General features: G+C 50.9%; 4 protein-coding genes across 11 annotated transcripts in view; 2 read left to right on the top strand and 2 right to left on the bottom strand.

The window, feature by feature from the left end:
- Window positions 1-9,386, top strand: part of USP49 (ubiquitin specific peptidase 49) — a 94,575-nt gene extending 85,189 nt beyond the window's left edge. The window contains exons 4-7 of one of the 3 annotated variants that reach the window (XR_006786137.1): window positions 504-612; window positions 1,732-1,937; window positions 2,911-3,581; window positions 9,163-9,386. Coding sequence is in view for 2 of the 3 variants with exons in the window: in XM_045843059.1 (XP_045699015.1) it covers window positions 504-612; window positions 1,732-1,937; window positions 2,911-3,101 (506 nt within the window). In the remaining variant the exon portion in view is untranslated. Of the gene's footprint in view, window positions 1-503; window positions 613-1,731; window positions 1,938-2,910; window positions 6,334-9,162 lie in introns of those variants that run through there. The other 2 variants (XM_045843059.1, XM_045843061.1) reach the window with 2 other exon arrangements.
- A 102-nt stretch (window positions 9,387-9,488) lies between these two features.
- Window positions 9,489-10,716, bottom strand: TOMM6 (translocase of outer mitochondrial membrane 6). Its single transcript, XM_045843070.1, has 3 exons — window positions 10,545-10,716; window positions 10,034-10,138; window positions 9,489-9,805 (listed from the first exon to the last, which is right to left on the bottom strand). The coding sequence occupies exons 1-2, from the start codon at window positions 10,670-10,672 to the stop codon at window positions 10,042-10,044; spliced, it is 225 nt and encodes a 74-aa protein (XP_045699026.1). The 5' UTR covers window positions 10,673-10,716; the 3' UTR covers window positions 9,489-9,805; window positions 10,034-10,041.
- A 146-nt stretch (window positions 10,717-10,862) lies between these two features.
- Window positions 10,863-16,551, bottom strand: PRICKLE4 (prickle planar cell polarity protein 4). 5 transcript variants are annotated; one of them, XM_045843066.1, is made up of 7 exons: window positions 16,201-16,551; window positions 14,779-14,922; window positions 14,171-14,278; window positions 13,338-13,475; window positions 12,871-13,074; window positions 12,110-12,314; window positions 10,863-11,102 (listed from the first exon to the last, which is right to left on the bottom strand). In XM_045843066.1, exons 1-7 carry the CDS (start codon window positions 16,333-16,335, stop codon window positions 10,927-10,929), a joined length of 1,110 nt encoding a protein of 369 aa, XP_045699022.1. In that variant the 5' UTR covers window positions 16,336-16,551; the 3' UTR covers window positions 10,863-10,926. The 5 variants fall into 5 exon arrangements, with proteins under 5 accessions (XP_045699022.1, XP_045699018.1, XP_045699019.1 ...); XM_045843062.1 differs by having other exon boundaries at window positions 10,966-11,637; XM_045843063.1 differs by having other exon boundaries at window positions 10,966-11,634.
- Window positions 16,552-17,731: 1,180 nt separating this feature from the next.
- FRS3 (fibroblast growth factor receptor substrate 3) lies at window positions 17,732-27,091 on the top strand. 2 transcript variants are annotated; one of them, XM_045843546.1, is made up of 7 exons: window positions 17,751-17,832; window positions 19,427-19,570; window positions 20,826-20,914; window positions 22,071-22,257; window positions 24,089-24,250; window positions 25,432-25,589; window positions 25,861-27,091. In XM_045843546.1, the coding sequence occupies exons 3-7, from the start codon at window positions 20,849-20,851 to the stop codon at window positions 26,770-26,772; spliced, it is 1,485 nt and encodes a 494-aa protein (XP_045699502.1). In that variant the 5' UTR covers window positions 17,751-17,832; window positions 19,427-19,570; window positions 20,826-20,848; the 3' UTR covers window positions 26,773-27,091. The 2 variants fall into 2 exon arrangements, with proteins under 2 accessions (XP_045699503.1, XP_045699502.1); XM_045843547.1 differs by lacking the exon at window positions 19,427-19,570 and having other exon boundaries at window positions 17,732-17,832.
- The last annotated feature ends 345 nt before the right edge of the window (window positions 27,092-27,436 follow it).

Here is a 27,436-nt window from a genome sequence, read left to right as displayed (position 1 = left end):
TTTAGCTGCTGTTAAGTCAGCTCAAATAACGATGACTTAAAATGAGACATATTTTTTTCTTCTGCTATGTAAAAAGTCCAAAGGACATTCAGGGGTTTGCATGGTTACTGAGTACCCAAGCTCCTTCCATCTTTCAGCTTTGCTGCCTTAGTTCAGGGCTTCCATCCTCAAGATTACCTCATGGTCCCAGAGGAATTCCAATGGTTGCAACCAGCAGGAAGGACAAAGGATGCATCTTTCAACTGAGTCAGCCATCTTGAAGCTGCCAAGAATACCACACAGTCATTTGGTTCATCTCTGCCAGAACTCCCATGGCTGCAGCATGTAGATGTGAGGCTGGGAAATGTAGTCAGAGAGGGTCATATAGCTTCCCAGAGAAAACTGAGGTTCAAACATTAGAAATAAGGAAAGTGCATACTGAATGCCAAGTCATTGTCTCTGCCACAGCTAGGAAAAACGAGACTCCTCACCATCTATGTCTTGTACCTTCCCAAACCATATAGGCAAACGACGAAGATCCAATCCCAAACCCCTTGTTCTGAGTGAAGCTAGAAAGCAGTTAATGATCTACAGACTACCTCAGGTCCTCCGGCTGCACCTTAAAAGATTCAGGTGAGCTTGTTCTTGGGCACCCCAGGTGGCTGTAAACTGTAGGAACAACTGCTTCAAAAGCAAATGGTGAGGACACAAGTCTATGCTGTTGGGAGGGGATGCTGGTTCCTTGGGGACCTTGTGCTTTCCCTGGAGATTTAAATGCATCACGTGCAGGGAGGCAAGTTGATGTTGGGGCCCAGCAGGTCTGGGCTTCTGTTCTCATGGCCCCATTTAACTGGCCAGCCTGCACCAGGTGTCTGTGCTTGAAGATTTTCTAGCCTCGCTTGTGCTTATGGAGAGTCATCTTTAGAATCAAGCATGAGATAATCTGCGAAAAGAAGGGCAGGCAGTAAGCTACAGAAGATTTTTGCCTGAATTGGTTGTTTAGGGGTCTGTAGTTTCAGGTTACATCATGGAACATTCACTAGAAATATATGTGCACATTGACTATTACTGTTTTAATGGTGTGAAAACCAAGACCTGAAGGTTTTCTTAGTTCCCAGTTTTACCTATACGAGGGGTACTCAAAAAAAAAATCAACCCAGAATTTATAAAAACTGTATTCTTACATGTTTAAACTTTAGACACCTTCGAAGTACTCTCCATTTGATGCAATACACCTGTAAGACATTTTTCCACTGCTCAAAAGAGTTTTGAACTCGTTGATTTTGATGCCTTTTAGTGCTTCTGCCGTTTTTCATTTCAACTTTTCTACATCAAGGAAATGTTTCCCTTTGAGGACTTTTTGCATCCTGAGAAACAAAAAATATCGCTCAGGGCAAGATTGGGTGAATAGGGAGGGTGGGGCACGGGGGTCATGCTGTTGTTGGTCAAAACTGCTGAACACTGAGTGCAGTGTGGGCAGGTGCACTCATAAATCACCCATCAAGAAATGGGCAGACGCATTAAAAGAGTCTTCAAAAAATTCACTGAGGCCAACTGCAGCCTCTCACAACAACGCTAGCTGGTACACTGATACAGAGGGGTTCCTAGAACACTGACCTAGTGGGAGAAGCCTGTACTATAAGGGGCCTGCCCTCCAGAAGATAATTCTGGTTTGGGGAGGGGGGTCCTCTCTCATACCTCTGATCACTTATGCCATTTCTTACTAGTAAGAAGTTTATATCCATGTTCTAGGTGGTCTGGCCGTAATCATCGAGAGAAGATTGGGGTCCATGTCGTCTTTGACCAGGTATTAACCATGGAACCTTACTGCTGCAGGGACATGCTCTCCTCTCTTGACAAAGAGACCTTTGCCTATGATCTCTCCGCAGTGGTCATGCATCACGGGAAAGGGTTTGGCTCAGGACACTACACAGCCTATTGCTACAACACAGAGGGAGGTGCGTGCGCTTTACTCTGTAGGGTGGGGGACACGGAAAAGGGTTGGTTTGTCCACATTTCATTTCTTTCCTTTTTATTTCATCTATAGGAGGATGTTACATACACTTAAATCCCATTGGAAGAATTATGGAATTTTAATGGATATTTCTGATATATTACTAAGTAACAACATAAGATTGTTCTAAAAAATAACAAGAACTGACACATGTAAAAGTGGTTAGCATGTGCCTAGCACATTATGCTCAACTGATGTTTGAGGTTATCATTATTATTGATACTGCTGCAGACCTCTGTTTCCTTCTTGGTTATGCAGAAATGATATGACCCATCTAACCTCTTGGAGATACTGTATGAATCTCACTAGCCTCAGCTCTTAATAAAGTTGAGGACATTTACTGAGCATTAACTATATCCGTACTATATCCCTTACAATGGAAGGTGTGGGGATACAAGGACCCCTCTCAAGAAGCTTTTAGGCCTTTTTCTCAAGGCAGAGCCACCCAACTAGTGGGTTGCAAAGGTCTTTTCAGTAGAGTACTGATCTTGAACCCCTTAGCCCTTGGGCAGCCAGAGTGAGCCTGTGAACAAATAACTTTATTGCTTTCTAAATTTTCCTTTATTACTCCTCTCTGTTTACATTTCCCATCCTCCTCCTCTTCTCCTTTCTTCGCCTGAGGTCTTATGGCTGTCTTTGTAGAAGGTCAGTGGGGGATGAAAAGGCCCGAATGCAATTAGGATAAAAAGCATGGTCAGTTAATATTGTGAGCAGTGTTGTGATGGGGTTTGCTGGGGTGAAAGCCAGTGTACAGGGAAGTCTCTCGGTTTCACTCACTTGTCTCTTCCCCCCGACCCAATAATTGAGGGTTGCTCTGTTCACACTCCTCTGTCCCTTTCTTCATCTCCTGGTTTTGCCTGCTGGTTGGAAATACAAGTTGGATGGTCATTTACCCTTTCTTTCCTTTGGTTTCCTAGGTTTTTGGGTCCACTGCAATGACTCAAAGCTGAATGTATGCAGTGTCGATGAAGTGTGCAAAACTCAAGCCTACATCCTTTTTTACACTCAAAGAACAGTTCAGGGCAATGCAAGGATCTCAGAAACCCAACTCCAAGCTCAGGTGCAGCCCAGCAACAACAATGAGGGCAGACCACGGACCTTCCCCTGAATGGGAGGCACACATCAAAGACTGGCTTGCTTTTAAACAATTGGTGTCCACACATCTTTCCTCTTATAGGAAGTAAGGTTTACTGCAAGAACAGGTTTTTAGGTTTGCCTCCCTAGGTCTAGAACTGAAGGTGCCAGGTGACTCATGTGCTATCATAAAATCTGTAGTCGCTTTCTTTTGAATGGATTTGGAAATTCCCTCCTTTGATAAAACAAATCAAAAAGGAGTAACTTGAATGAAGATTCTTTCCTCAATTATTTCTGAATATAGAGGGAGCTGGGTAGAGCAAAAAGGGAGGAAATTGATCATATCCAACCAGGAGAGAAGCCATGTTTTCTCTCTAGTATATGACTCTAGTGCTAATCAGGACCTCCGTGCGGCACCAGAAGAATCCTCCTGATGTGAGTAGCCCTGGATGAAGCACGTGAGGAGGGCCCTGGGCTGGCAGCTTGCTGGATGGAATTGGTTCCAAGGCAGCAGGTGAAGTATAAGGACTTGTTCCTACAAAGGAAGTAACCTTCAAGGGTTGAAAACTTGCAGACTGACGTTTTGGGGGGTAGCAGTTAAAGATTGGAATGAGATGCATGAAGCAAACTTCCCCATGCCAAGTGGGAGGTTTTTCACGTCTCATACCCTCCCTGGATGCTGCTCATTTAATCATTCCACATCTGCTGAGACGGACCTGACCATCCCTTCATTCTAAAGGAGCAGGTCACATGGGGATCAGTAAACTGGCACACAGCATGTTCTTTGTTGCATGCTGAGCCGAAGGGCACTCTGGCTACCCAATTCTGTGGCAAATCCTGGGTCAGGTCAGTTCAGGGTCTAAGGTTTGGTTTAAACTGGTCTTTAGGTCAGTTGTCTGAGGCTTTCTTTCTCAGAACTCATTTGAGGGTGGGCGGGAATAGCTGGTGGCCCAGGGCTTATCTGAATGCCTGTCACCGGTTCTTACTTGGTGTATCATGCAGCTTTCTTAACTCAGAGCTTCTTTCTTGCTCCTGGAAGGTTAGAAATTATTGTTCATTATTGTTCACCACAAAGTTTGGGAGCTTTTGCTTTCCTAGGGCTTAAGAAATATGTCCCCTGTGTCTGAACAGTTTACTGCTGATGGCTCTGACCTGTTTCCTCCCAAATCTGATAATCCCTCTCATTTCTTCACCCAGCCACACTGAGTCCACCAGAGAAAGCAAGAGTGCCCTGTCTTGTACTCCAGCACTAGTAAAATAGATCTTTCTTTCTAAACTGGGTCAGTTCCTAAGTGAAATTAAATTGCCTAGGTGGAAACCTTGCTCCCTATCAGGCACCACTGAGTTTCCCATCTCAGTCCTTCACTTTGACTCACCAGTACAAGTGAATGCAAACCGTAACTCTCATTGTACGGTTGGGGCAGCCTGCCTCAGCCTGTCATATGAATGCTCATCTTTTGACTGAGTATATCATATTCATATTTCAATTCAGGTAGAAGTACAGTTGCCACTTGAAGGGAGTAGATGTGGAAGTAAATTTGGGGAGGGGTTGAAAATTGGGAAAAGAGCATAATGAATAAGGGTCATAGCTTTAGCACTGTCGATGAGCCACATTCTGGAGCAGATGTGTAGCATTTGTTTTTGACCTCTTTTGTAACAAACTCTCCCGTAGGATCAGTCAGACAGCACTGAGACATGGAGGAAATTCAGACAGAAAATGGCTTACCCTGATAAGGAAGGGGGGAGTGACTATATTTTAAACTTGCTTTTTCCAACACTGTGAGGTTTCTGTAATATTTAGCTTTTATTTGGAAGCGATAGCGTATAGCATTTTTTATGCTATTTGGTTTATATTGTCTACTGCAGGCTTCTTTGTATAAGCTTGGCCTGGGCTCGCCCTCTCCTGGACACTGTTTTAAAGTGTCACAGCGCCCATGCTACCAGGGGCTCTGACGTGAAACTACACACTCTAGATCCACATTTTTAAGTCAGCATGGTTGATGATGACTTTTTGTGACAACAGAAAAGCACATTTAAAAAAAAAAAAACCCCAGGAGAGTAAAAAGGAAAGCAAAATATAAGTTGTGCCTCATTTTTCATTGAATGCAATATTTATTATTCTAAAAAAGGAGAACTGCAAATGGAGAACTAATAGAGCATCTACTTCATCCCTCAGGCTGTCCAGGGGGAAATATTTAAGAAAAATGAACATTTAATGGAAAATTAAAAGACCTTCAAATTTAATTTTTAAAAATAGTTTTATACCAAATATTGTAAGGACATTAAGCAGATTAAAACTTTGTAAAGTAAGTACTTAATTTAGCTAAATACCCCTGTATAAAATGGTTTAAAATGAGTTGGAGTAGAAACCAACACCAGAGTCCTCACTGAGCTCTGCGCTCCCGAAGGCGGCCCTGCAGTCACAGACACCTCAGGTACCGAGGCAGCAGCACTGAACGTGCTGCTGAGACGTTAGTATTTATGAAGATTTTTTATTAAAGAAGAAATCCCTGCTACATAAGTCAATGGCTGTTGTGAGGGAAATGTCCCTTTGCCTTTAATTTATTTACATATTGGCAGTAGATGAATTTCTTAGCTGCATCTTACACTTTAAATTGAAACGTTCTAAAGAGAAGAAAATAAGAGCCAGGTAGAAGTTAACTAGATGCTGCCAAACCAAACCCAAGATCTCCTCACTGAACCTTCCAGACCCACTTCTCTCCCGGACCAGTAGTTAGCATCCCGTTCCAGGAACCCGTAGCAGTTGGCTGGTGTGTTTACTTTCTGCTGTAGCCAGCCAAGACGAATGCACCCTGGCCCTCAAAAGGGATTTTTACCTCAGTCTAGCTTGACCTTCGTACTTGTGGTTGCCTCGGAGATGAGCATCCATGCTAGCATAAAAGAGATTAGGAATGTCCTCAACAGCCAGAAACTGAAGCTCTTATTAAATAGTGGACAGAGCTCTTGCCAGCTTTGATCCAGCCCCTCTCAGGCTGAGGGGGGTGGTGCCACACTGTAAAGAATTTCCAGACGTCTCTTTAAATGTCATGAATAAAATTGGAAACTATAGAAGTGTTAATGTGTCCTATGGACTCAATAGCAGAGTTTATTTTTGTTTTTAATGGTAAGGCTTCTAGGGTCAATGATTGTATGAGTTCCCTTCTCTTCCTATGCTTACAGTTCCATCCAAGTGCAAGAACAAGGGAGTGGGTTGGCTGGCAGTGGGACATGGCCCTAGCCAGCCTAAGCCTAAGAGGTCGACAGTAGTGCAGAAATGAAAACTTGGTTGGGTGTTGGGGGGGGCGGGGGGGATGTGGGTGGGCAGGCAGGGAAGATCGAGTTTGTTTTACTTAATGATAAAGCTTTGTGAACTAATTTTATACAATTCATAAAATTTGGTGCCTTGTACCCAATTATGGTTTGCATGGAATTGAACAGATTAGGATTCCTTCTTGTCATTTCAAGTGGCAAATTGGTTTGTATAGTGTAAAGGATATTTGGTATCAGATTTTTAAAAAGCATTTCATTTCTCGTGAGTGAAAGCAAATTATTCTTACCAACAAGGTCTGAAATTTTCTGTAATGTCCAAAATCTGTATTTGTGATTATTCATGAAACATCTGCTTCTCAAGGCAGACTTTGTACTCCACTCTTTTTAACCACCCTTTTTATGTTTAAAATGTTAACTCGATTGAGCCTTTTCAAATCAAGCTGGGAGAGCCACCTTTCTTAACCATATACTACACCCCAATCTGGGGGTGTATCTTAGGAGCAGAAGGGTTGCTTTCCCAGCTGGTTGGGAGAGCACAAACATTAAAAAAAGGCTTTTTCATTTTTCTAATGCTGGGCAACTTATGGTAGAAGTCACACAAAAATGGTTCCCCCTGAAGTGCTACCTTCATTAGTTCTGAAGTTCTTTTGCAGAAAATTTCAGAAGGCAGTGTAGAACACAATCCCATATCTGTGAGCCTTTAACTTAGATGTTAAAGCAAGCCAGCGCACTGTGTAACATGCAGAAGGGAAGGCTCAAAGAACCCGCCCAGCCCTTCCACCCTGCAGGTGCCCACTGGGATGGTGCTGAGTGCCTGTGGAAGGTTAAGACCCAGTCCGCTCGCCTGCAGGGCTGTTTACAGTATGTTCTTTTACTCCAACCTCACTTTTCCACTGAGTTCATGAGATTTCACCAAAGCGTATTTGAGAAGCTCACCACTCAAAACAAATTTAGTAACGGGGTCCCTCAGCCTAATTACTGGTTTAGTTAGGTGAGGAGGTTCTCTCTTTGGAGTGAAACCTTCCATGGCCACTTAGTTTTTTACTGGGTATGCATCTCCCTGGTGGCTCCAAATCTTTTAAGTTACCACTACAGCTGAAAGCACCTTCTAAATATGACTGTGAGTTTAGGTTCTATCTTCCACATTTAAATTACCCATTCTCTTGGTCTACGGCTTTGACTTTAAACACTGTGTACTCATTCATCCCATACGTTGCTCTAAATACACTATACCTACTATAGCATTGAGGTGAACGGTCATTTTTGTGGACTCTTTCCATACTTATTCTGTTGGCATGTTTTCATTTAAAATCTAAGTAGGGTAAGAGATTTTCATAGTACTATGTTAATTAGCCAGGACTGAAAACTGACAGTATGTAAAAATGAGTTCCCTTGGGGAGAATGTTATGTGTTGGATGGTGAAAGCCAGCACTTTGATTTATAGAATGATTATTCATCATTTTTTAAATTGTAGATTTGGTAGCTTTATTTGCTAGTCTTTCCACTTGGAGGAATTAAGCCAATTTAAATGAAACTTGACCTTACCAGCATACGGCTTTACAAACCAACAGTGAACACATTACTTGAAGCTAAAACATTTTTTAAAATTTTTAAATTTTTAAAGTTGACGTAATATAAAACATTAAATTTTGAATGAAATTTCAATTATGATTTTGAAAGCTACCATGTCTTAATTGTTGCTGGGTTTTGGTTTTTAACTTTGAAAGTTTTTATGAAATAGGACTGCTCACAATTAGATCTGGTTGCAGATTTCAAGGATGTAAGTTTCTTTGTTATAAAGAACAGGAGGTGCTCATGTTTGTCTTACAGTGTCTGATGCAGGTGGGAAGGGGCACAGGTCCATGCTGTGGCTTGAAAGTTTCCTTCCTGGTCACCATTTGAGGGTCGATGGCTTCAAACCTAAGCCTTGCTCTCAAATATGTGACCCTTCCCAATCTTAACACTCAGTAAGACATAAATCTGTCAAATCATCTGTGGTCCTACTGTAGACTCTTAAAGGGTCTTGGTTTCAGCCACAGCCCCAAATTCACTGGCTCAAACTTCCTCCTAACAGATGGGGACCTACCTGATTAATACAAGAGAATGGTGTTTTTTTGTTTTGTTTTGTTTTTTTGAGAGAGGAGAAGGGAAGGAGAAAGAGGGAGAGAAACATCAATGTGTGGTTGCCTCAAATGCGCCCCCTACCGGGGACCTGGCCTGCAACCCAGGCATGTGCCCTGACTTTGAATTGAACTGGTGACCCCTTGGTTTGAGAATGGTGCTTTTTAAAAGAAAATATATTTAAAATCTAGCTCTCAAACAGCTTTCTTAATGAGGCTTATGCCAGCAGAGTCAAGAGGGACTATTTTGTTCTATTTATCTTTAGAGAACAGACTGCTAGAGACAACATCTGTCAACTATGACAATTAGGCCACTATGGCATGTTTATACTGACCCTCCTTTCCAATTCATGTCCCTTAAACCCATACCAGTTCCATAAGAGACTTGGCACAAAAATGCAGTATTTTTTAAAATGCCTACTAGAATAAATTAACTATGAAAAGAGTTGCCAAAGGCAACCTATTTCCACATCTCTCTTACATGAGTGTTTCCAGGCCAGTTCACTACATATTCCATTCCCAAAGAATCCCCAACTCCGGGACAGTGGCACTACCATGAATTTCAGGGTCAGAAAATATTTCCTTGTGAAGGAAGCTGTTTTCTCAGGCAGACAGTTGCTCATTTTTGTGCCCATCACCCAGGCTCACTTAACACTTTGCCCCCCACCTGCTCATCACTGTCCTCTTTCTGCCATTCTGTTACAGCAACAATGCCTCCCTGGTGCCTGGAAAACCCACCTGGCGCACTCACATGCTATGCAACACCAAATGGCTTCTTCCCCTAATAAGCTCAAAAATGGACATTCCTGAATAAGCTCCACCCTATGTCAACATCGATGTACGGTGGCTACAGTTTCCATTGCTTTTTTTCCCATTTAATATGAAGCAAACCACCTCTGTCACAATCCATGTTTGGGGCTTGTTCCTCTCTTTTGAGTGTGAAATATAAATCATGTTTTTATGATTTTTGTAAATCAACTTTTTACACCTTGTTTTTGTAAACTGAAGTTTCTTATTAAAAGAATAAAAAATGGCTTTGTGTGTAGTCTTTATTTCGAATAACTGTTAAAATGCCATCAGGTTATTCCTCAAGACAAGCAAAAATCACCCCCTGTGGAAACTTAGGAACTATGCGCAGAACTTTATAAAACAGAGGACAACACTTGAGCTGAAGCATGACTGCAGCCTAGACAATGGAGTTCTGAGTAGACTCAGCAAAGAAAAAAATCATGCAGGGAAGGTACCCCTCTGAATCACACTTCAGCTGCCATCGGGCCAAGTCTTGTGATGGTCACAGGCTGGAGGCTCTGTGCTTGGAAGGTTCAAGTACAGCATGGGTTCCATGTGTCTGCAATCAGATGACAGGACAACAGGTGGCATTAGAAATCTAAAAGCACTGGAGGGAAATTGGTAGACTGAATTCCCTTCTAACATATGGGAACACGTTTAACTAAGAAGATATTACCCAAGGCTTTACAGCAAGTCTCTCCTATATTTTGTGAATAGCTGATGAAGTTATTTCTCCTCCTAGCCTTTAGGACCCTTGTGGCACACCGAACAGTGGTCAAGTGCTTACCTATTTGGCTACACCCCTGGCTGAGGTGCCATTAGGTCAATGTCACTCAAGTTCCTAGCCAGCCAAACTCCCGCAGCAAAAAGTCCCAAGTTTAGGATCAAGTTCCTAGAAAAAGAATGTATTCTATTAACCTTGTGGTCATTCAGTCGCTTAGAGAAAAAAGGCTTCCCACCACCCCCCTGGAAAAACCTAAGGCAAGAGGTGGGTCAAATGCAAAGGCCAATTTAGCACTCGTCCAAAGCTGAAATGCCTGTTTATGTGTTGGCGCCTCTTCCAGTTCCCCTCCCGTCAGGGTGAAATTCTCTAGACCTAAGCCAGGTAACTGAGTTCTGCCGCACGGGAACTCTCCCGGTCAAGGACCTCAGTAAGCCACGGCCAAAACCACTAAGAGGCCTAGAAGTTGGCAGTTTTAAAAACCCGCAAGCGCCCGCCTGGGCGAAGGAAAATGCGGCAAGTTACGTAAACGGGCGCTGAGGGGTAGGGAGGGACCAGGCTCCCGGGACTCGCTTACCTCCGGAAGTCATTCCTATCGGTGGCGAAGCGGTAGACGCCCCGAAGCCAATCCCCCACGTTGTCTGGGATTTCGGAAACTTCATTTGCCGAGCTGCCAGCGTTCACACTGACCCCACTGGAAGCCATAGCATCCCCTGAGCGCTCCGCAAGGCCTCTGACGCAATCGTGTCGGCGCAAGCAGATGACGCAATTTCCGGCCTAGCCCTTTGGCCTGCTACTGGCAACAGAGGGCGCCGTAGCTAGAGCGGGGTGGGTCGTTCGCGTAACAGTTATCACTCCAGGGCCGAGCGCCCACGAACTCTGCAAGAGGAGGGGCGATGCCGGGTTCTACCGTCCGTAGTCCGGTTTGCACTCTGCAGGCCTTCGGCTCGTCGAGCCGCTCACATCACACGTGGTTTCTGAGTGATCATTTCATTGGCTCCGGAGGATGATGCTGGGGATCGAGCCGTCCTAGCCAGTCTTGTCGGAGTACGAGCTAGCTCGGCAGGGGCTGCGTAACTTTGGAGAATGGGGTTCCCCAAGGAAAGTCTCCGTGAAAAGTCACAGAATGCGCGGGCTGAAGAGGGAGTACTGAAGTTTGTCATCTCGCCCCCTTTACTAGGCGTGTCCCTATTTGCACTCAGTCTAGGATTTTTATCGGGGGAGAAGAGTCTGCGTCTAAAGCCTTACAGATCATCCCTCCCCTGACTCCCCCTTCTCCGGGCCGCGCAACTAGCAAATGGTGCAGTGCTTCCTGGAGGTGTCACTGCCCTCAGCTTGCAGGTTTCTGGGGGTCTTGCAGGGCAGGGGAAGGCGCTGGCCAAAGAAAAAGCCTTCGGGTTCTGAGTCAGAGGAAGAGGAACAGGTGGGGCAGGGGGCGTCCTCCTTGGGATCAGCGGGCGTCTCCAGGGGGCCCTGCCCTCCCCCTTTGGGTGCCTCAGCCTTGTCCCCTGCTCGGCACTCCTGCTCCGGGGTGGTTCCAAGCAGCACCCTCTGAATTTCCGGACTGGAGCTGGCGACAGCATTGAGGGCTGCTCCGGAGATGGTGGTCGCGAAGTGTAGTGGGTCATTGTTCCCTCCTTCTATTCTGCCGAGCCCCGCCTCCCCTGCTCCTGGCGGGGTCAGACACGCCTATCTCAGAGCCCCGAATATACGCCCAGACCCGGGCGGGGCGGCCCTAGGTAGCTAGGCCCAGCCTCCCGCCCCGCCCCTGAGCTGTACGCACCGCCGCCGCCACCGCCGCCGCGAGTCCTCTCCAGGGCTCTCCGCCCCTCCCCGCCTCCGCCCACCAGGGGGCAGCCGCGTCCCCAGTCCAGGAGCTAGTCCCGCGCCGCAGCCTCTACCGCGGCGCAGGGTGGGCTCCGGAGGCCCTTGAAGCGCTCCGGCGAGGGATGCGCGGTGAGAGCTGAGGGCCCCGAGGCTCGGGTCTGGGGCATGCGGTTGGCGGACGGAGGGGGGGGGGCGCTGCTGGAGGGACGGGACGGCGTGGGACGGGGGCGAGGGTTCCAGCCTGGGAGAACTCTCTCCTCTGCCCAGCCCAAGACGCTGTCCTCTTCCCTTTGATCTGCACCTTTCCTCCCTTACCAAGGGACGGCCTTCCTTCTAGTGTCGCGGCCGGGCTGGAGCCGACATCCGAATACCGACTCCTAAAGCAGCTGGGGCAGCACGGGCCGCCCCCCTGCAGGGCATAACGTCCTCCGCCCAAGGGCCCAGCGCAGTCTTGGCAGCAGAAGTGGTTCTCGTGCCAGCGCTGTCCCTCTGCCTCAGTGCAGCGCCGGGAGAAGATCAGCTGGGAGAGGGAGAGGGGAATGGCTCATTCATTTACTCACTCATTCATTCATCCAATAACCACGCCTTATAGCTAGTTAGCGCTAAAGCACGGCTATGGACATTCCCATTTGATCAACTCAACCACTCTCTGCCGCAGGGAGGGCTGATTGGCTTAGCCAGGATTCCCCTAGCTAGCTCGCGGCACGACCTAAAGTGCGACCCGGTCGCCTGGACTCCCAACACAGGGTTCCTCGCTGCTGATATTAAGGCAGTTCCTCTCATGACCAGGCACAGCACTGGACACCCAGTATACTGATGGGAATGTCTGTCCAAGAGTGCCTGCTCCAGAGAAATTCTCTCGGTCCCAGACAATATGGGGGAGTCTACTTGCGGTGGGAGGGGGGGGGGCGGCAAAGGTCCCACTCGCTCAGAACTCAAGCCAGAGCAACAGGAACCAAATGTCCCAGGCTAGTGCCTTGTTGTCTCTACTGCACTCCCTGATACCGGGAGAGGTGTTCCCTTACGTTCTGCCGAGTTGGACCCCGAACAGACCCTCCACTCACTCAAAGCTGTACCTGGTCACAAGCAGGGCAGCGTGGCCTCAGCAGCTCAGCGTGATGACGGCCGCAGTAGAGATGCCCATCGTGGTAGAAGTAGATGAAGTTTATCAGGGCCTGGCCACAGGCCTGGCAGGCAAAACAAGCCCGGTGCCAGCAGTGCCGCTCTCCTGCCAGGGCTGCAAACACTCCATATTCCCCCGGCCTCAGCGTCTCCCTGCACTGCCAAGCGGGGGCGCTGGCTGGTCAGAGGCTGCGCCCACCCTCCTAGCTTCCCCCTTGGCTCTTGTGTCCCAACCCACCTCCCCTGCAGGCTCATCAGGAACCCCCAAACTTGGTTTCCTTTTTTCTTAAGGTTTGCCAAACGATCAATCCCCAAACCCCCTTTTGCCAACTAGAGTCTCAGAATCTAGCTCCTACTGCAGTACCCAGAGGGCAAAGAAAGAGTGGAGGAAGGGGAGTATTGGGGCGGGGGTACTACATACCTTCTCACAGGTGCATTCTTTGAGCTTGGGAGGTACCAGATGCGCCACCCCCTGTCCCAGGGCCTCCCGCCTCCGCTGGGCACAGAAGAGCCGCAGCTCAGCCAGCTCCTCCTCACCAAGGGCCAGGCAGTATTGTTCCTGCAGAAACAGGGAGAACCAGGGAGAGTCCCAGCAGGCAAGATTGAAGTTTGAGTGGAGAGGAGGCTTAGGGGCTGAGTCAAAGGAAGGTTGTAGAACCCCAGGGAGGTGCAGGCAATCACAGCATAGAAGGGTATGGAGATGGAAAGGGAAAGAGGACAACAGTGCCAGTAAATCCTCCTCAGTCCTACTCCCCCTATCCCACCTAGGAAGGGTCATCATTCCTGACACCATCCACATTGCATTTAGCCCTGTCACCATGTATTTGGGTCCTTCTCCCAATGAGCTGTAGTTCAATATCACTTCCCATGGTGTTTTCCCTATTTATTCCATATTTTCCTGCCTTGTCTTCCCAGCTGAATTATAAGCCTTTATTTAGACTAGGAACATATAGGGCCTCAATAAATACTTGACCATACTCCCTACATTTGTACATTCCATTATTTGTTTCAAAAATCGTTCATGTCCATTTTCTCATTTGCTCTTCAGTCAAGCGCTGTGGCAGGCGGCACAGCCACCGTGCAGATAAGTGTACCCATTATGTAGATGTGAAAATTCAGGCTGGGGTGGGGGAATGGGACTGACTTCCCGCAATTGGTGGCACAGCTAGGCCTTAAATCCGTGTTCCCTGACTTCTGGACCAAAGTTCTTCAACAGTACGTAAAGAGAGGGCGACTGGGAAGAGGGAGACCCACATCGCTGTCCTGTCGAGGGAGCTGCTGCAGGAGCGTCGGGAGCCCAGGCCAGTTGGCAGCTGGGTTGGTGTCCAGGTCAGGGAGCCCCTGGCACAGACGGGCAGGATGCTGAGGAGACACGGCAGGGGATGGGGAGTGGAGCTAGGTTCTCCTTCTTTCCCCCTCTTTCCTTTCCTTCTCATTGCCACCTCCTCTCCAATCTGGAACATCTAAGCACCGCCCCCCATTAGACAATCAACTTCAAGATCACCACCAGGACAGCTGATCCACCCCTGCATTTGTGGTCTAATTGGTGGATGTTGGGGAGGCCTCACAGCCCAAAACAGCTTTGCCTCTTACCCTCGAAATCACCCCCTGCACTCAGCGCTGAGCCCCTCAGGTCTGCTGAGGCAACACAGACCCCCAGGAGAGGTCACGTGTATTTATGTGAACACATTTAAAGTCAAACCCTCACATCCTGAGGGGGCTGTAGAAATGGACTCCTGTGAGGAGATAAGGGCCACAAGAGGCTGGGCATGAAGGCTCACTCCTCCCAGCTGGTGCAAATGGGAGGTGGCCCAAAGCGGGAGGCATGTTGAGCTCAGAAGAAAAGGTAGGGCTCCTACTACCTGAGCAGAGGCCTCCTCAGGGTCCCCCTCCGGCAGGCGGCCTGGGTCACCGTCTAGGTTCGCTGGCAGACTTGGCTCCTGAGCGGGGAGGTTCTCCCCTCGGTGGGACCAACCAGAGTTCAGCACTGACATTGGTGGCACAGTCTGCCCAGAAAATAACAAGAACATCTCCCATTTATTTGGTCCTTACAATGTGCTACTAAGCAGCACTAAGTGCTCTACAGACATTATCTCATTCAATAACCAAGTGAGTTAGGTGGCATTTTTTGTCTCCATTTTATAGATAGCCAAACTGAGGCTGGGTGAGCATATATGGTATGCTAAAGGTCATACCACTAGTAAGTGGCAGAGCCAGATGTTGAGGCCAGGCCTTTTGGCTCCAGAGTTTCTGAAACTCAAGCTCTGGGGTCTCCCAAGATTGGAATGGAAGAAGGAAGAGGGCATTTTGCCTTTCCCATGAGCCTTTGGGTATACTGGTCCCTTCTTCCCCACCTCCCTAGCCTTCACGCTCACCATTCCTCATTGTGTGTTTATGAGGCCAGTGAGTCTGCTTCCTCCCCGCCCCCTCCACAGGCCCCAGATTTCCAGCTGTAGGCTTGAGCCCAGTGAAAGGACCACTTCACCAGAAGCCCTTCTCAACCTCTCTGGTCCATAACTGTTCTCCTTTCCCTGAGCTCCAGGAGTAAGTGCAATTAGTGTCCCAAGGTTTAGCACATAGTTTTCTCTTTGCTTCTTGTGTCTCCCTCAGCTCATCTGGTCCATAAGCTCCGCCAGGACAGAGGAAAATCTTGTGTTTCCATCTTCTATCTACAGCAGCGACTTCAGTGGACAATTCTAAGTGTATCTTCATCCCTCCTCTGGGCAAGCCCTGGTATGACCAGTGTCTTGGGGATAGGGGTGACTACTGAAGTAGAAAAGGAATGAGCCCTGCCCATAAGGAGCTCCTAGTCTAGTAGGTAAGACAGAGATGAAACCAGGCAGAATGGGGCTAGAGGTCTGGGCAGGTAGACACAGCATCCTAAGAAGAAAAATAACTGGAGAAAACTTTTCTGATTACTCTGTGCCAGGCAATTCCAGAATTTTACATGATATAATCCATCCTCACAACAATCCCATGAGGTAGTTTCTGTTATCCCATTTTCTGGTTGAAACAAATTGAGGTTAATTACCTTGCCCAGGGTCACATTGGAGGGCTAAGGGGAGCTTTAGGAAAAGGTTGTCCCTGAGAGCTGGGATGGATTCTGACTGGCAGCAGGGCACAGGAGGGCATCACAAATCCTTGGCCTCTACAAGACCCGGATTTGGGGGTGGGAACAAGGTTTGGACTCTAACAGTTACACTGCTTCTCAACCCACAGCCCCACTCAGCACCCCCTTCAGATGTCCTGTGCCACCCTTGCCTGCTTCCTGGCCCCACACCCACCTGTTTCCTTCCTGCTCTGTCCGTCAGGTCAGGTTTCCTGTGGAAGGCAGCCAGGATGGGCCATTCACACTCAGGGCCAGAAGTAGCCACTTCCTGGAACAGCAACACCCCTGCTCCAGGCAGCAAGAGGTGCATGTGGGAAGAGGTCACACAGGAAGAGGGGGAACACCTGGGGCCCCAGGAGGGGACTTGTACCCTCTCTTCCAGGTTAGTTCTAGTTTGCCTGAAATTGTCCCACACAGAAACAATGCTCAAAAACCTTGCCCCTCACCCTTTCATCGTCCACAAAGGCGGCCTGACTCCACCTTTGCTTAGCCCTGGATCCCGCCTTTCTAACATGCTGATTCCTTCCAGAATTCTCGCCCCCCCCCCCCCCGGTCCCCTGAGACAAGGAGCAAGGCTGAACCCCTCTCTTGCCTGCGCGCGGGTGCAACCAGGCTCACGGAGTTCAACCTTCCCGACCCACCCCTGCCCTAAAGGGCAAAGCCTGAGCTGGGAAGTTTTCCCCGACAGTGAGACAGAGCAGTGGAGAGGTGTCCGTTCCAGCCAAGTACCCTCTGGGTAGCTTCCCCAATTTTTTTTCTTGGACTTCGCGGGGGGTGGGGGGGCCCCCTTGGAGGCCGGGCGTAGTGTAGTGTTGAGCCGGCTGGGGTTCCCACTCTAGCTGCTGGAAGTTCAGAGAAGCGGACGGGACTTCGCTGGGTTTTCACCGTCGCCGCGCGCTGGTGTCTGGGACGTTCTGGACAGACTGCGCCGTGGTGCCCCTCACTCAGTCCCCACCCCGAGGCCCAGCGCCCGCCTCCGCCCGCCCCGGGAGCGCGGCCCTTCCTCTTCCACGCCCTCCAAGGGCTGGTAGAGCTGGACGGCCCCGGGAGGGGCCCGGGCTGCAGACTCAGGAAAGCCTTTGTGGGATCCCAGGGTGGAAAGTGCGCAGGCTCCACTGTCCCGCACTGCTCTGGGCTCAGTGTTGGAATGGCGCCCTTTCGGGGGCCGAGCGGACACCCAGGAGCCTCGGTTATAACAGGTCCTCTGACCAGTCCTCTGACACTCGCGGAACAGAATGCCTTTCCAAGCACGCAGGTCCCCCCACAACCCCTCCCTCTGGTCTTCTAGTCCCGCCCCTCTCTGTGTCCCACCCCTCCATGTTCCCTCCCCGTTCACCCCAGGAGGCCCTCTGCCTCTTCCCTTTCCTTAGCCTCTCGTACCGCCCTTTTCTCTTCCACCCCTTTAGACCCTTCCCTCATCTCTTGTGTTTCTCTCTCCATTCCCTGTCCCTTTCGGCTCCGGGAGTGGAAATCTCTAGTCCCACTTCTGGTCCCCTCAGTCCCGCCCCTGCTCCCGCCCCAGGCTCCGCCCCCTCGCCAGGAGCGCTCAGCTGCTGGCCAGTAGCGCCCTCTGGCGTGTGCAAGTGCTCCCTGCTCCCGACTGCAAAGTCCTCCAAAGGGACCTTCTAGGATACGCGCCGGTCGCCCCTAACGGGTCCGCCCGCCCGCAGCGTCTCGTTGGTGCTGCCGGTGACCTCCGACCCCGTGGCTGCGGGGCGGGGCAGGGAGACCTTAGCTCCCGGCGGCCGGCGGCTGCTGCAGCGGGACCCGAGAGCGGGGCCCGGCGCCGCCCGGGCCGCGGGGCTATGTGAGTGGGGTGCGGCGGGGCGGGGACGAGGCGGCTCCACAGAGGCCGCACCGCGCCGCGCTGCAGTCTCGCTCCTATCTGCGGAAACCCCGGGCGGGCGGGGCAGGTGATGGAGCCCCGGGGCTGGGGGCTGGGATCCGGGGACAACGCGCTGACCCGAACTCCCCCATTCCTTCTCGATGTCTAGAAATCTCCCTGACAGCCCCGCAACCTAAATGCCTCTCCCTCTTCAGCACCACCCCACCCCCACCCCCGTCACACCTTCGCACGTCCTGTTGCCCTCAGAACCCCTCACTCCTGTGAATTTGCGATACGCCCACAGAGCCACATTCTGTCCTGGATGCCCGAAAATGCTTCCATCGCCCTGAAATTCCTCTGATTCACCATACCCTCTCCCCATTCGCCTTGCACCATATTCAAATCCAAAAAACTGCCCACGTTTCCCCAGCCCTCTCATACATTTTGAGTACTCATAACCTCTTAACTCCTGCCCCCAATCCAAACCTATCCCAGGCCGGAGCCCTCTTCTCATCCAATGTAATCCCTCTCATTTGGCTGTCGTGACATGTCCTCATGATCTTAGAGGGAAGGGGACAGGAAAAGGTGCAATGCCCTCCTCCCTGTAGTTGGTTCTTGGTCTCACCCCCAGACTCCTTGTTGTATGCGGGCTCAAGCTCCAGTATTTTCCCAGCCGCTTGGCCTTACCCCAGTGCACACCTCACTCAGCCTGCTTCCACCTTTCACGGTGGGAAAAAGCCAGACCAAGAGGATGGGGGTCCTTTTGCCTGGGAAGTTTTCCAAGGATGCAGAGCACAAGGGGCCCTGGGAAATGATAGTGTTTTTCCAGAGAGGAGATGGGATCTCAAGAGTCTCCAGGGTCCTGGCCTGTCAGTTTGTCTGCCTGGCTCTAGATCACTGAAGCTTTGGTTTATTGTTAGCATTTGTGTTAAAATTTTAGGTCTTTCAAAGCTTGGAGAAGAGAAAATCTAAAAAAGCTTCCAAATGTGAGATTGTCCTGAAAAGGGAACATTTTCGTGAGGTTTGTCCACATACTTACCACTAGAGGTTATTTAAGGTGCAAAGCTCCACAGTTTACAGATATTTCCCTTAAAAACTAAGGCCTTGGGGCGGGTGTTGTGGGTGGTGGTAGGGGGGTTGACTTGGCAGTCTCCTGAGTACTTAGTAGCAACAAAACAGACTACAGTATTAGTTTCTGAATCTTAAGCAAGCGCTTTTTCCAGTCCATCATAGTGTCTTTTTGAGAAACCCCTTTGTAAAGTTCTCTGCAAAGGTGAGGTGGTGGTTTTGATGTTGGTTGTAGCAGGATTCAGGTGGGGTCGGGAGGCCACTTAAAAGGTCTTGGGCTGCCTCAGACTTCCAACCCATTGATGCTAGGGGAGTATCGTCCCAGGGCTTAGGGAGCTCAGAATTTGTGGTCCCTTTGCCCTTGATCTTGCTTTATTCATTGGCGTTTCTGTCCCACTAGGATCTGGAACAGATCCAGGTGGCATGGACTGACAGCAAGTCAGTCTCATTGACAGTTGGTGAGGATGGAATGTGTCCACTAGCCTGTGGTCTCTGTCTCCTCTGCTAGGTGAACCCCAGGTGTGTCCTGGAGGGATCCAGGTGACGTCTCTGCAGATCGCTTGCCATGATGCCCCACCAAGAACAGGGAGACTAAAGTGGGGGTCCTTCCCCATGCCCCTTCAATGGTCAGTTCCCCGATGGCCTGGGTGAGGTGAGAGCTGTGTATAGGAGCCACTTCCTGGAGTTTCCCAAGTTGGGAGGAATGGAAGGTGTAGGGCAGGCTTGAGCAAGGGCTTTATACCTTCAGTGATGGTTCTGAAAGGATATGTAATCTCACAGACCCATTTCTTGAAGCAACCTGCAACCCCTTAGCATCTGGTTGGAATCAGTGTGTGTGTTTGCTTGCTCCTTAAGGCCCCTCAAACCTGGCGGCACCCTCTCCATCCTAGGCACAAGTCCTGCTATTCTGACATGCAGTCCAAGTGCCATAATCTTGGAGGGGAAAGCCAAGAATATGTCTCCCCTTTGTCAGAAAGCAAACCCAGCATTTTTTTAAATGAGGAAATGCCTAATCAAGGTTATATAAAAAGTGTGCTCTGTTGTATTTCTACTTATTTATTTTTTTTAATCCTCACCCACGTAAAGGATACGTTTATTGATTTTAGAGAGAAAAGAAGGGAGAGAGGGAGAGGGAGGGGAACATCGATGTGAGAAACATCCATCGGTTGCCTCCCATATGTGCTCCGACATGGGATCAAACCCTAAACTTAGTTATGTGCCCTGACTGGGAGTCGAACCTACAATCTTTTGGTGTATGGGATGACGCTCCAACCAACTGAGCCCCCCAGCCAGGGCAATAAGAAGTGTGCTCTGTTTTAAATGTTCAGTCTTCTGAGTGCATCTTTTGACCGTAATGTAGCACCTTGTAAAGCTGAGGTGGGTGTGGGGATGGTAGTGAGGGAGGAAAAGGGGATTTGTGTGATGCGGGAAGAATGAGGCGGAAAAGGAGAAAAGTACAGGCTGAAGTGTCCAGGACTCCCAAATTAATTTCTTTGCTGAATCTGGACAAGGCCCCAGGCTGGCACCCAACTCCTTCTGATGCAAATCACTTCTGAGTCCCTGCTTTTTTAAAATGTTTTCCTTGTTGACCGGGCCTCCCTTTCCTGTCATTACATCAGCTAAAACCCTATGTACTTCTCAAGGTCTAGATCAAATGATACACCTGAGAAGCTCTTTCCATACCCCTGCCAGCATTAATCTTTAACATATCCTAACTTGAGTTAATGTTTATCCCTGTGTGTCTGGCCCTGGGCTGAGAGTGGGGATTTCTTGAGAGAGGGACTGTGCCATATATTCCCTTGGGCAGAGTAAGTGATCACCATGAGGCAGTTCTGCCAGAGTTTCCTAGAACAGGACTTTGTGGAACTCACCTTGACGACTTTCTTATCTCTTATGCTTTTCCCTAGGGTGGGCTCGCTGCTCTGACACCATGGGGAGCTGCTGCAGCTGCCTGAATAGAGACAGCATCCCAGACAACCACCCCACCAAGTTCAAGGTACCCATAGCCCCCTCTCCTGAGTTTCCAGCATGGTCTGCTGATCTCAGGCCTCGAGCTGTCGAGTTGCCTCAGCCTCTCTAGAGAAGGCGAAATGAGCCTGGCTGGTGTGGCTCAGTGTGGCCTGTGAACTGAAGGGTCACCAGTTCAATTCCCGGTCAGGGCACAGGCATGGGTTGTGGGCCAGGTCCCCAGTTGGGAGCATGCGAGAGGCAACCAATAGATGTTTCTCTCACACATCAATGTTTCTCTCCCTGTCTTTTTGACTCCCTAACCCCTCTAAAATAAATAAGTAAATAAATAAACAAATAAATAAATAAAAAGAGGGTGAGCCCTGGCTGGTATGGCTCAGTGGATTGAGCTCTGGCCTGCGAACCAAAGGGTCACCGGTTCGATTCCTAGTCAGGGCACATGCCTGGGTTGTGGGCTAGGTCCCCAGTGTGGGCCATGCAAGAGGCAACCACACATTGATGTTTCTCTCCCTCTTTCTCCCTCCCTACCTCTCTGTCTAAAAATAAATAAAATAAATAAAGTAAAAAGAAGGTGAAATGGCAAGCTAGGGCTCATAAAGACTTCTGAGATCAGGCCCTCTGAGGTGGCCTGAGGAACAGGAGCCCAGGCCACTGTCGTGTGTTCAGCTCTTAGTACCACCGAGAATGAAGAAATGCTGTAATACAGTAGCAAAATACGTGATTTTAGGTAACTCACTCCTGTCAGTATTTAAAACAGGGCTTACCACATGGTAATCACTGCATTAGTAGTGCCTGCTGCCTGCTTTGGGAAGCTAAGGCCAGGCTCAGTGGGCCTGTGAACCTGTGCAGGGCTGGTCCCTCCCACCTCTGGGCAGAGCAGAGGAGCCCCCTCTTGACTCCCTGCCTGTTGGGGCACAGGTTTCTCCTGCTCACCACAAGAGGGAGCCCTCAGAGAGATCCTGCAGTTGGGGAGGCGGTGGAGGCAGTATATATTTGCTCTTTTGGGCCTTGATTGTCTCGGGGTCTTAAGTAATCATGTGGCGTTCTGTCGAGTCCAGTGAGTCAGGTGAGCCCCTCAGTTCCCCAGCTCCAACCCTGCATCATCAGCAGGCCTGTCAGTGGTTCAGGGACCGACCATACACATACTTGTTACTCATCATTGACCCTCTGTCCCCTACCTCCAGGTGACGAACGTGGATGACGAAGGGGTGGAGCTGGGCTCTGGGGTGATGGAGCTGACACAGAGCGAGCTGGTGCTTCACCTGCATCGGCGTGAGGCTGTCCACTGGCCATACCTTTGCCTGCGGCGCTATGGCTATGATTCCAACCTCTTCTCCTTTGAGAGTGGTCGCCGGTGTCAGACCGGCCAAGGTGAGTACCAGCCCCTGCCAGGTGCTAACGTAGGGGCTTGTGCACCTGGGTCAGGTGTGAGGAATGGAAATCATGGTGCAGACTAGGCAGCTGTTGCCCAGCGGGAGGAAGGGTCATGGCCAAGAGCACCAGCGTGTTAATGCAGAACTAAATGGACTCCCAGGCCAGTGCTCTTCCACTTCTGTCTTTGCAGCTCTGGCCTGGGTCCGTCTGTGGGGCATTCATTGCACAGCCCATGTCAAAGAGCTAGTGCTCCCAGGTCATAGCCTGCTTGGGAAAAGCAGCTGGTTTCCCCTCCCTTTGTTACTCCAGTTTCAAGGGTCCCTGTTGCCCCCTGAGTAGGAAAACTCTTTCTTCTGAGCCCCCAGCTCATATACCCTAGAGCCCATGGGTAATGAAAGGCCAGCAGGAGGCTCTGGTGTCCTCGAGGCTGAGTGACTCGGGAACGATAGATTTGGGTAGGTCTCTTGGGTCCCCGTGTATGGAGCAACCCTCAAGAGGCTCATCTTTGTCCCTAGTCACCTGTGAGCAACGGAGTGTGATGTATTCTTCCTTCCCCCCTCTTCTCCCTGCAGCCAGAGGTTAGGGAGTGGTGGGTTGTGCCATGAGATCAAGGCTACAGGCTTCTCTTTTGGGACCCAGCCAGTAGCTCTGCAGAAGGAGTCCGGCCTGGGACTATGCAGGTGAAATGGTTGAGCTCCTTTTATGAGGCTGCTAACAGACAGTCTCCGAGGTTGTGTTGCCTGGGGGGTGTTGCCTGCTGCAGCCTCTGACCCTTGGAGCTCATGAGGCAGAGGCAGTTTACACTGGTTGAGCAGAGAGGGGGAGACAGGGCCTTCCCTGCTTCTGGCGGTGTTTGGTCCATACTTGGGATCCTGGAGGGGCTGCCGTAGGCCCCAACACAAGGTTCTCCCAAATCTTCAAACTTTTCCAGCCTTTTTAGACCTTGACGTACAATAGCTTGCCAGTATAGTCATTTTTTTCTCTGCCTCATAGCCCATTCACGCACACATCTGCTGTCCCATACCGCAGCCTAGCTTTATCTGTCTTCACTGTGAATATGTGCCCACACACACCCCAAGGAGCCTCCCCTGAGTCCCGGGCCCCACTGGTCCTGGGTGGTTCAGAATCCCAGACTGGCACCACACCCTGAGGGCATCTTCAGGTCCCCTGAGTCACAGGTGCTAACTCTGCCCAGTCCTGCTGACCCTGGGCCTTTGAGTTCCTGCATCAGAGTTTAAGAGGCTACAAGGTGGCTGTGCTGAGGAACCACATGATTGTTTTGCTGTATTTCTCCTTCAGCTAGTCAGCCCACTCTTTCTTTCTTGGAGTCAGGGGCCTGTACGCAGTGGACAGTGGCTCTCTGGCCAGGGTCTGGGCTTAGTATCACTGAGCAAAGTACCCAGTGAAGAAGCAAGTGAACAGGACAGACCCTCTATCCTCAAAGAGCTCTGGGCACAGAGCTGGAGCTAGTACCCTGAACCCAGCTTGTTTTTCTGGGGAGCAAGGGGTAGCAGGCAGAGGGAGACGGGGGGCGGCGCGTACACCCTCAGGGAAACGATTTGACCTCAGAGGAACATAGCTGAAGTATTAGATCTCAGGATGGAAACAGCTTGCTGGAGGACAAGAATGGGGCGCTTGGGCCCGCTTCCTCCCATTTTAGGGTGCACCGGAAGAGTACTCAAGGGGAGAGGGGCTGCCCCTCTTCCCTGCAGGCCTGGGACCGGGGTTTAGGGACATTCCTGAGCTCTGTGCCTCAGTTTAGCTTCTGTGGCTCTTCCCAGTTGGGCTCAGGGTCAGAGCAACCTCATTTCTTCCTCTTCTGCTTCAGGGATATTTGCATTCAAGTGCTCCCGGGCCGAGGAAATCTTCAGCCTCCTTCAGGATCTGATGCAGTGCAACAGCATCAATGTGATGGAAGAGCCAGTCATCATCACCCGCAACAGCCACCCGGCCGACCTCGACCTCCCCCGGGGCCCCCAGCCTCCCAACGGTGAGGAGACCCCTGTCGACCCCAGTACACACTCACGCACACATGTACACATGCAGGTATGGCCATTCATACACACATACATGTAAGCATAAGCCCAGGAAGCCCCAACCAGTCTTGGAGGCCCGAGTCAGGTGGGCAGGTAGGGGGATGGCTGGGTGAACCAGCCTTCCAGGGCCGGCGACTGTCGTCAGGACGTACCCTTCCACTCTTGCGGATGGGTAAGGCCTGACCTGGGCCAGTCAGGTGACTCCAGCTGAGGCTGGGGAGTCCTGGAACTTTTATCGACTGATGGTCAGGGAGCAGACAGGAAAACACTGGATTTCCATGGAAATGGTAGTCTGGAGCCTTTTTTCTCCTTCCTTCCACCCACTGGGTCCTACCCATGTACCTGCCTTGTGCCGTGTATAATGCGCACCCACGTTTTTGGCCCAAACTTTCAGGGGGAAAATCATTTTAATTTTCTTAATTCAATTATTTATTTACTTATATTTAGATACTTGGTTTTTTGTATTATAAAGGAATTTTGATGTATTTTTGAACATATTATGGTACAAGAAATTTTATGTAACAATTATAAAACACAAGAACAGATACAAGGCATTTCAGGTTGTACACACATACAATGTGCATCCTTATTTTTCTTTCAAAAATCTGGGCAAAAGAGTGCACATTATACATGGCAAAATCCAATAGCTTTCCTGATGGATGGTGCAGGCGTCTCCACCCGGGGCCGTTTCCTGGAGAGGTTCTCACATCTCTGCTTGTTCGTCACTGAGTGTGTGCCGAGTACCGCTCTGTGTTCCGCGTTCCGTGGGCTGGTGTGTCGGGGACAAAAGGGAATGGAAGCCAGCCCTGGTTTCAGGGAGCTTCCCGGGAGCTCACTGGCAGACCTACAGTGAGGCAAAGGGGCAGTCCCGTGGTGACAAGGTGTGCCTTAAGTGTTTCCGGTAAGGCTATGAGGGGGAGCTGTTACAGGGTTCAGGCCGAGCTTTGCGGGAAAGGATGGGGTTTGAAGAACAGAAAGATGACAGATAGTGGGGGACCACTGGTTCAGCAAGGCTAACTACTTTGGAGCCCTGGGAGCATCTCCCCTCCAATTGGAGGAGCCCCAGGACGCTGCACACAGGGTTGCAGGTGGGTTAAGGACCCCTCTCACCTGGGCTTGTCTCCCCTGTGCCCAGCTCTAGGCTATAACATCTCCAGCTTCTCCAATGGCTTCCCTGGATGCCCGGGAGAGGGCCCGAGATTCTCAGCACCCCAGTGCCCCTCAACAAGCAGCCTTCGACACCCCTCACTTGGGGAGGAGTCCACCCATGCCCTCATTGCTCCCGATGAGCAGGTGAGCCATCAGCTGCCCTGCCCCTCCCTGTTGGTCTGGGTGGGAATGGAAGTCAGGAAATAGGGCACCTCCTCCCAGTAAGGATCACGGAGGGAAGAAAATCTGTAGGGTCCCTTCCTTTCCCCAGAAAGGGAGGCAGCTTCTCTGGAAGGTTTGGAGGATGAGGAAGAGGAGAAAGCTCCAGCTTCTGGTCTCTCACCCTCCTGTCCCTTCTCCACTCCCTCCTCCCTGCCCCTGGACCCCCTGCTTCATCTGGACTTTCTCCCCCCAGTCCCACACTTACGTCAACACTCCGGCCAGTGAGGATGACCTCCGCAGAAGCCGGCACTGCCTGCAGCCGCTGCCCGAGGGTCAGGCACCCTTCCCCCCGCAGGCCCAGGGCCCCGACCCTCGGGACCCCCAGGCGTTCTGGCAGCCGGGCCAGGTGAAGTTCGTGCTGGGCCCCACCCCTGCGCGGCGGCAGGTGGTGAAGTGCCAGGGCCTGTGCCCCTCCCTCCGTGACCCCCCTCACCACAATAACAACGAGGGCCCCTCTGAGTGCCCGGCCCAGCCCAAGTGCACCTACGAGAATGTCAGTGGGGGGCCGAGGCCAGGGGCCAGCTGGAGACTGAGCCCAGGGGAAGCGGGCTGGAACGGCCTCGCCCACCGGCGGGCCGCCCTGCTGCACTATGAGAACCTGCCCTCCCTGCCCCCAGTGTGGGAGAGTCATGCCCCACAGCTGGGGGAGGAGGTCGGGGATGACGGTGACTCAAGGGACGGGCTCACACCCTCCTCCAATGGCTTCCCCGACGGTGAGGAGGATGAGACCCCACTGCAGAAGCCCACCAGCACCCGGGCTGCCCTCCGCAGCCACGGCAGCTTCCCTGTGCCACTGACCCGCCGCCGAGGCTCCCCAAGAGTCTTCAACTTTGATTTCCGCCGGCCGGGCCCCGAGCCTCCCAGGCAGCTCAACTACATCCAGGTGGAGCTGAAGGGATGGGGTGGGGACCCCCCCAAGGGGCCCCATAACCCCGCGGCCCCCCGAACCCCTGTGCCCACCGTCGCCCCTGCCCGCAGCTCAGACTCCTACGCCGTGATCGACCTCAAAAAGACCGTGGCCATGTGCAACCTGCAGAGGGCTCTGCCCCGAGACGACGGCACCGCCCGGAAAACCCGGCACAACAGCACTGACCTGCCTCTGTAGGGACTCGCTCCGTCCACCCTGTCCGGCCTCGCCTCGGCTCCTGTCCCCGGAGCCCACACCCCCGGGTTTGGGGTGCTTTGCAGAAGGGCACTGAGGTGGGGTCAGAGGCTTCCCAGCACTGGCCAGAGTCCCCGAAGGTGTCAGCCACCGAGTGGCCTGGCCTCCCTGCTGGGGAGAGGAGGGGCGACCAGGCTGGAGGGAGCTGCCGTGGAGACTGGAGGGTTCGTGATTGTGGTCAGCGCCCTCCCTCACGTCCGTTTGTCTTATCTGTCGTCTGTCCTCAGTGTATTGTTTTTGGTTGAAATTTTGAAACATTTTGTACCTGTTCATTTTATTTATCAGTTTATTTTTCTATTTATTGTTTCAAATGTAATTTAACATATTTATTATTAATATAATTATTTTTAAATTCTGGCTTGGCAGATGACAGCGAATTCTTAGGGAGCCTGCTCCGGCCTGGTTCAGGGGCAGCTGGGGAGGCCCCGTGCGGCAGGGCCTTCGGGCTGGGAGGTTGGGGTGGCTGTGGGTCTTGCGCAAAGTCTGACCATTTCCTTTTCCAAGAAGCCCTAGCCAAGTTGCCAGCGATGGGTGCTCTGTCTGAGGAAAGTGACAGGACACAGGAGTCCTACCTGCAGGAAGGCGGTTTGTGTGGAAAACTGCCCAA

This window comes from Phyllostomus hastatus, unplaced genomic scaffold (genome assembly GCF_019186645.2).
Source record: "Phyllostomus hastatus isolate PE091 unplaced genomic scaffold, TTU_PhHast_1.1 phas_contig_40, whole genome shotgun sequence".
NCBI lineage: Eukaryota > Metazoa > Chordata > Mammalia > Chiroptera > Phyllostomidae > Phyllostomus > Phyllostomus hastatus.
Note: the sequence above shows the minus strand (reverse complement) of the source record. Positions and strands in the feature narration are given on the sequence as shown.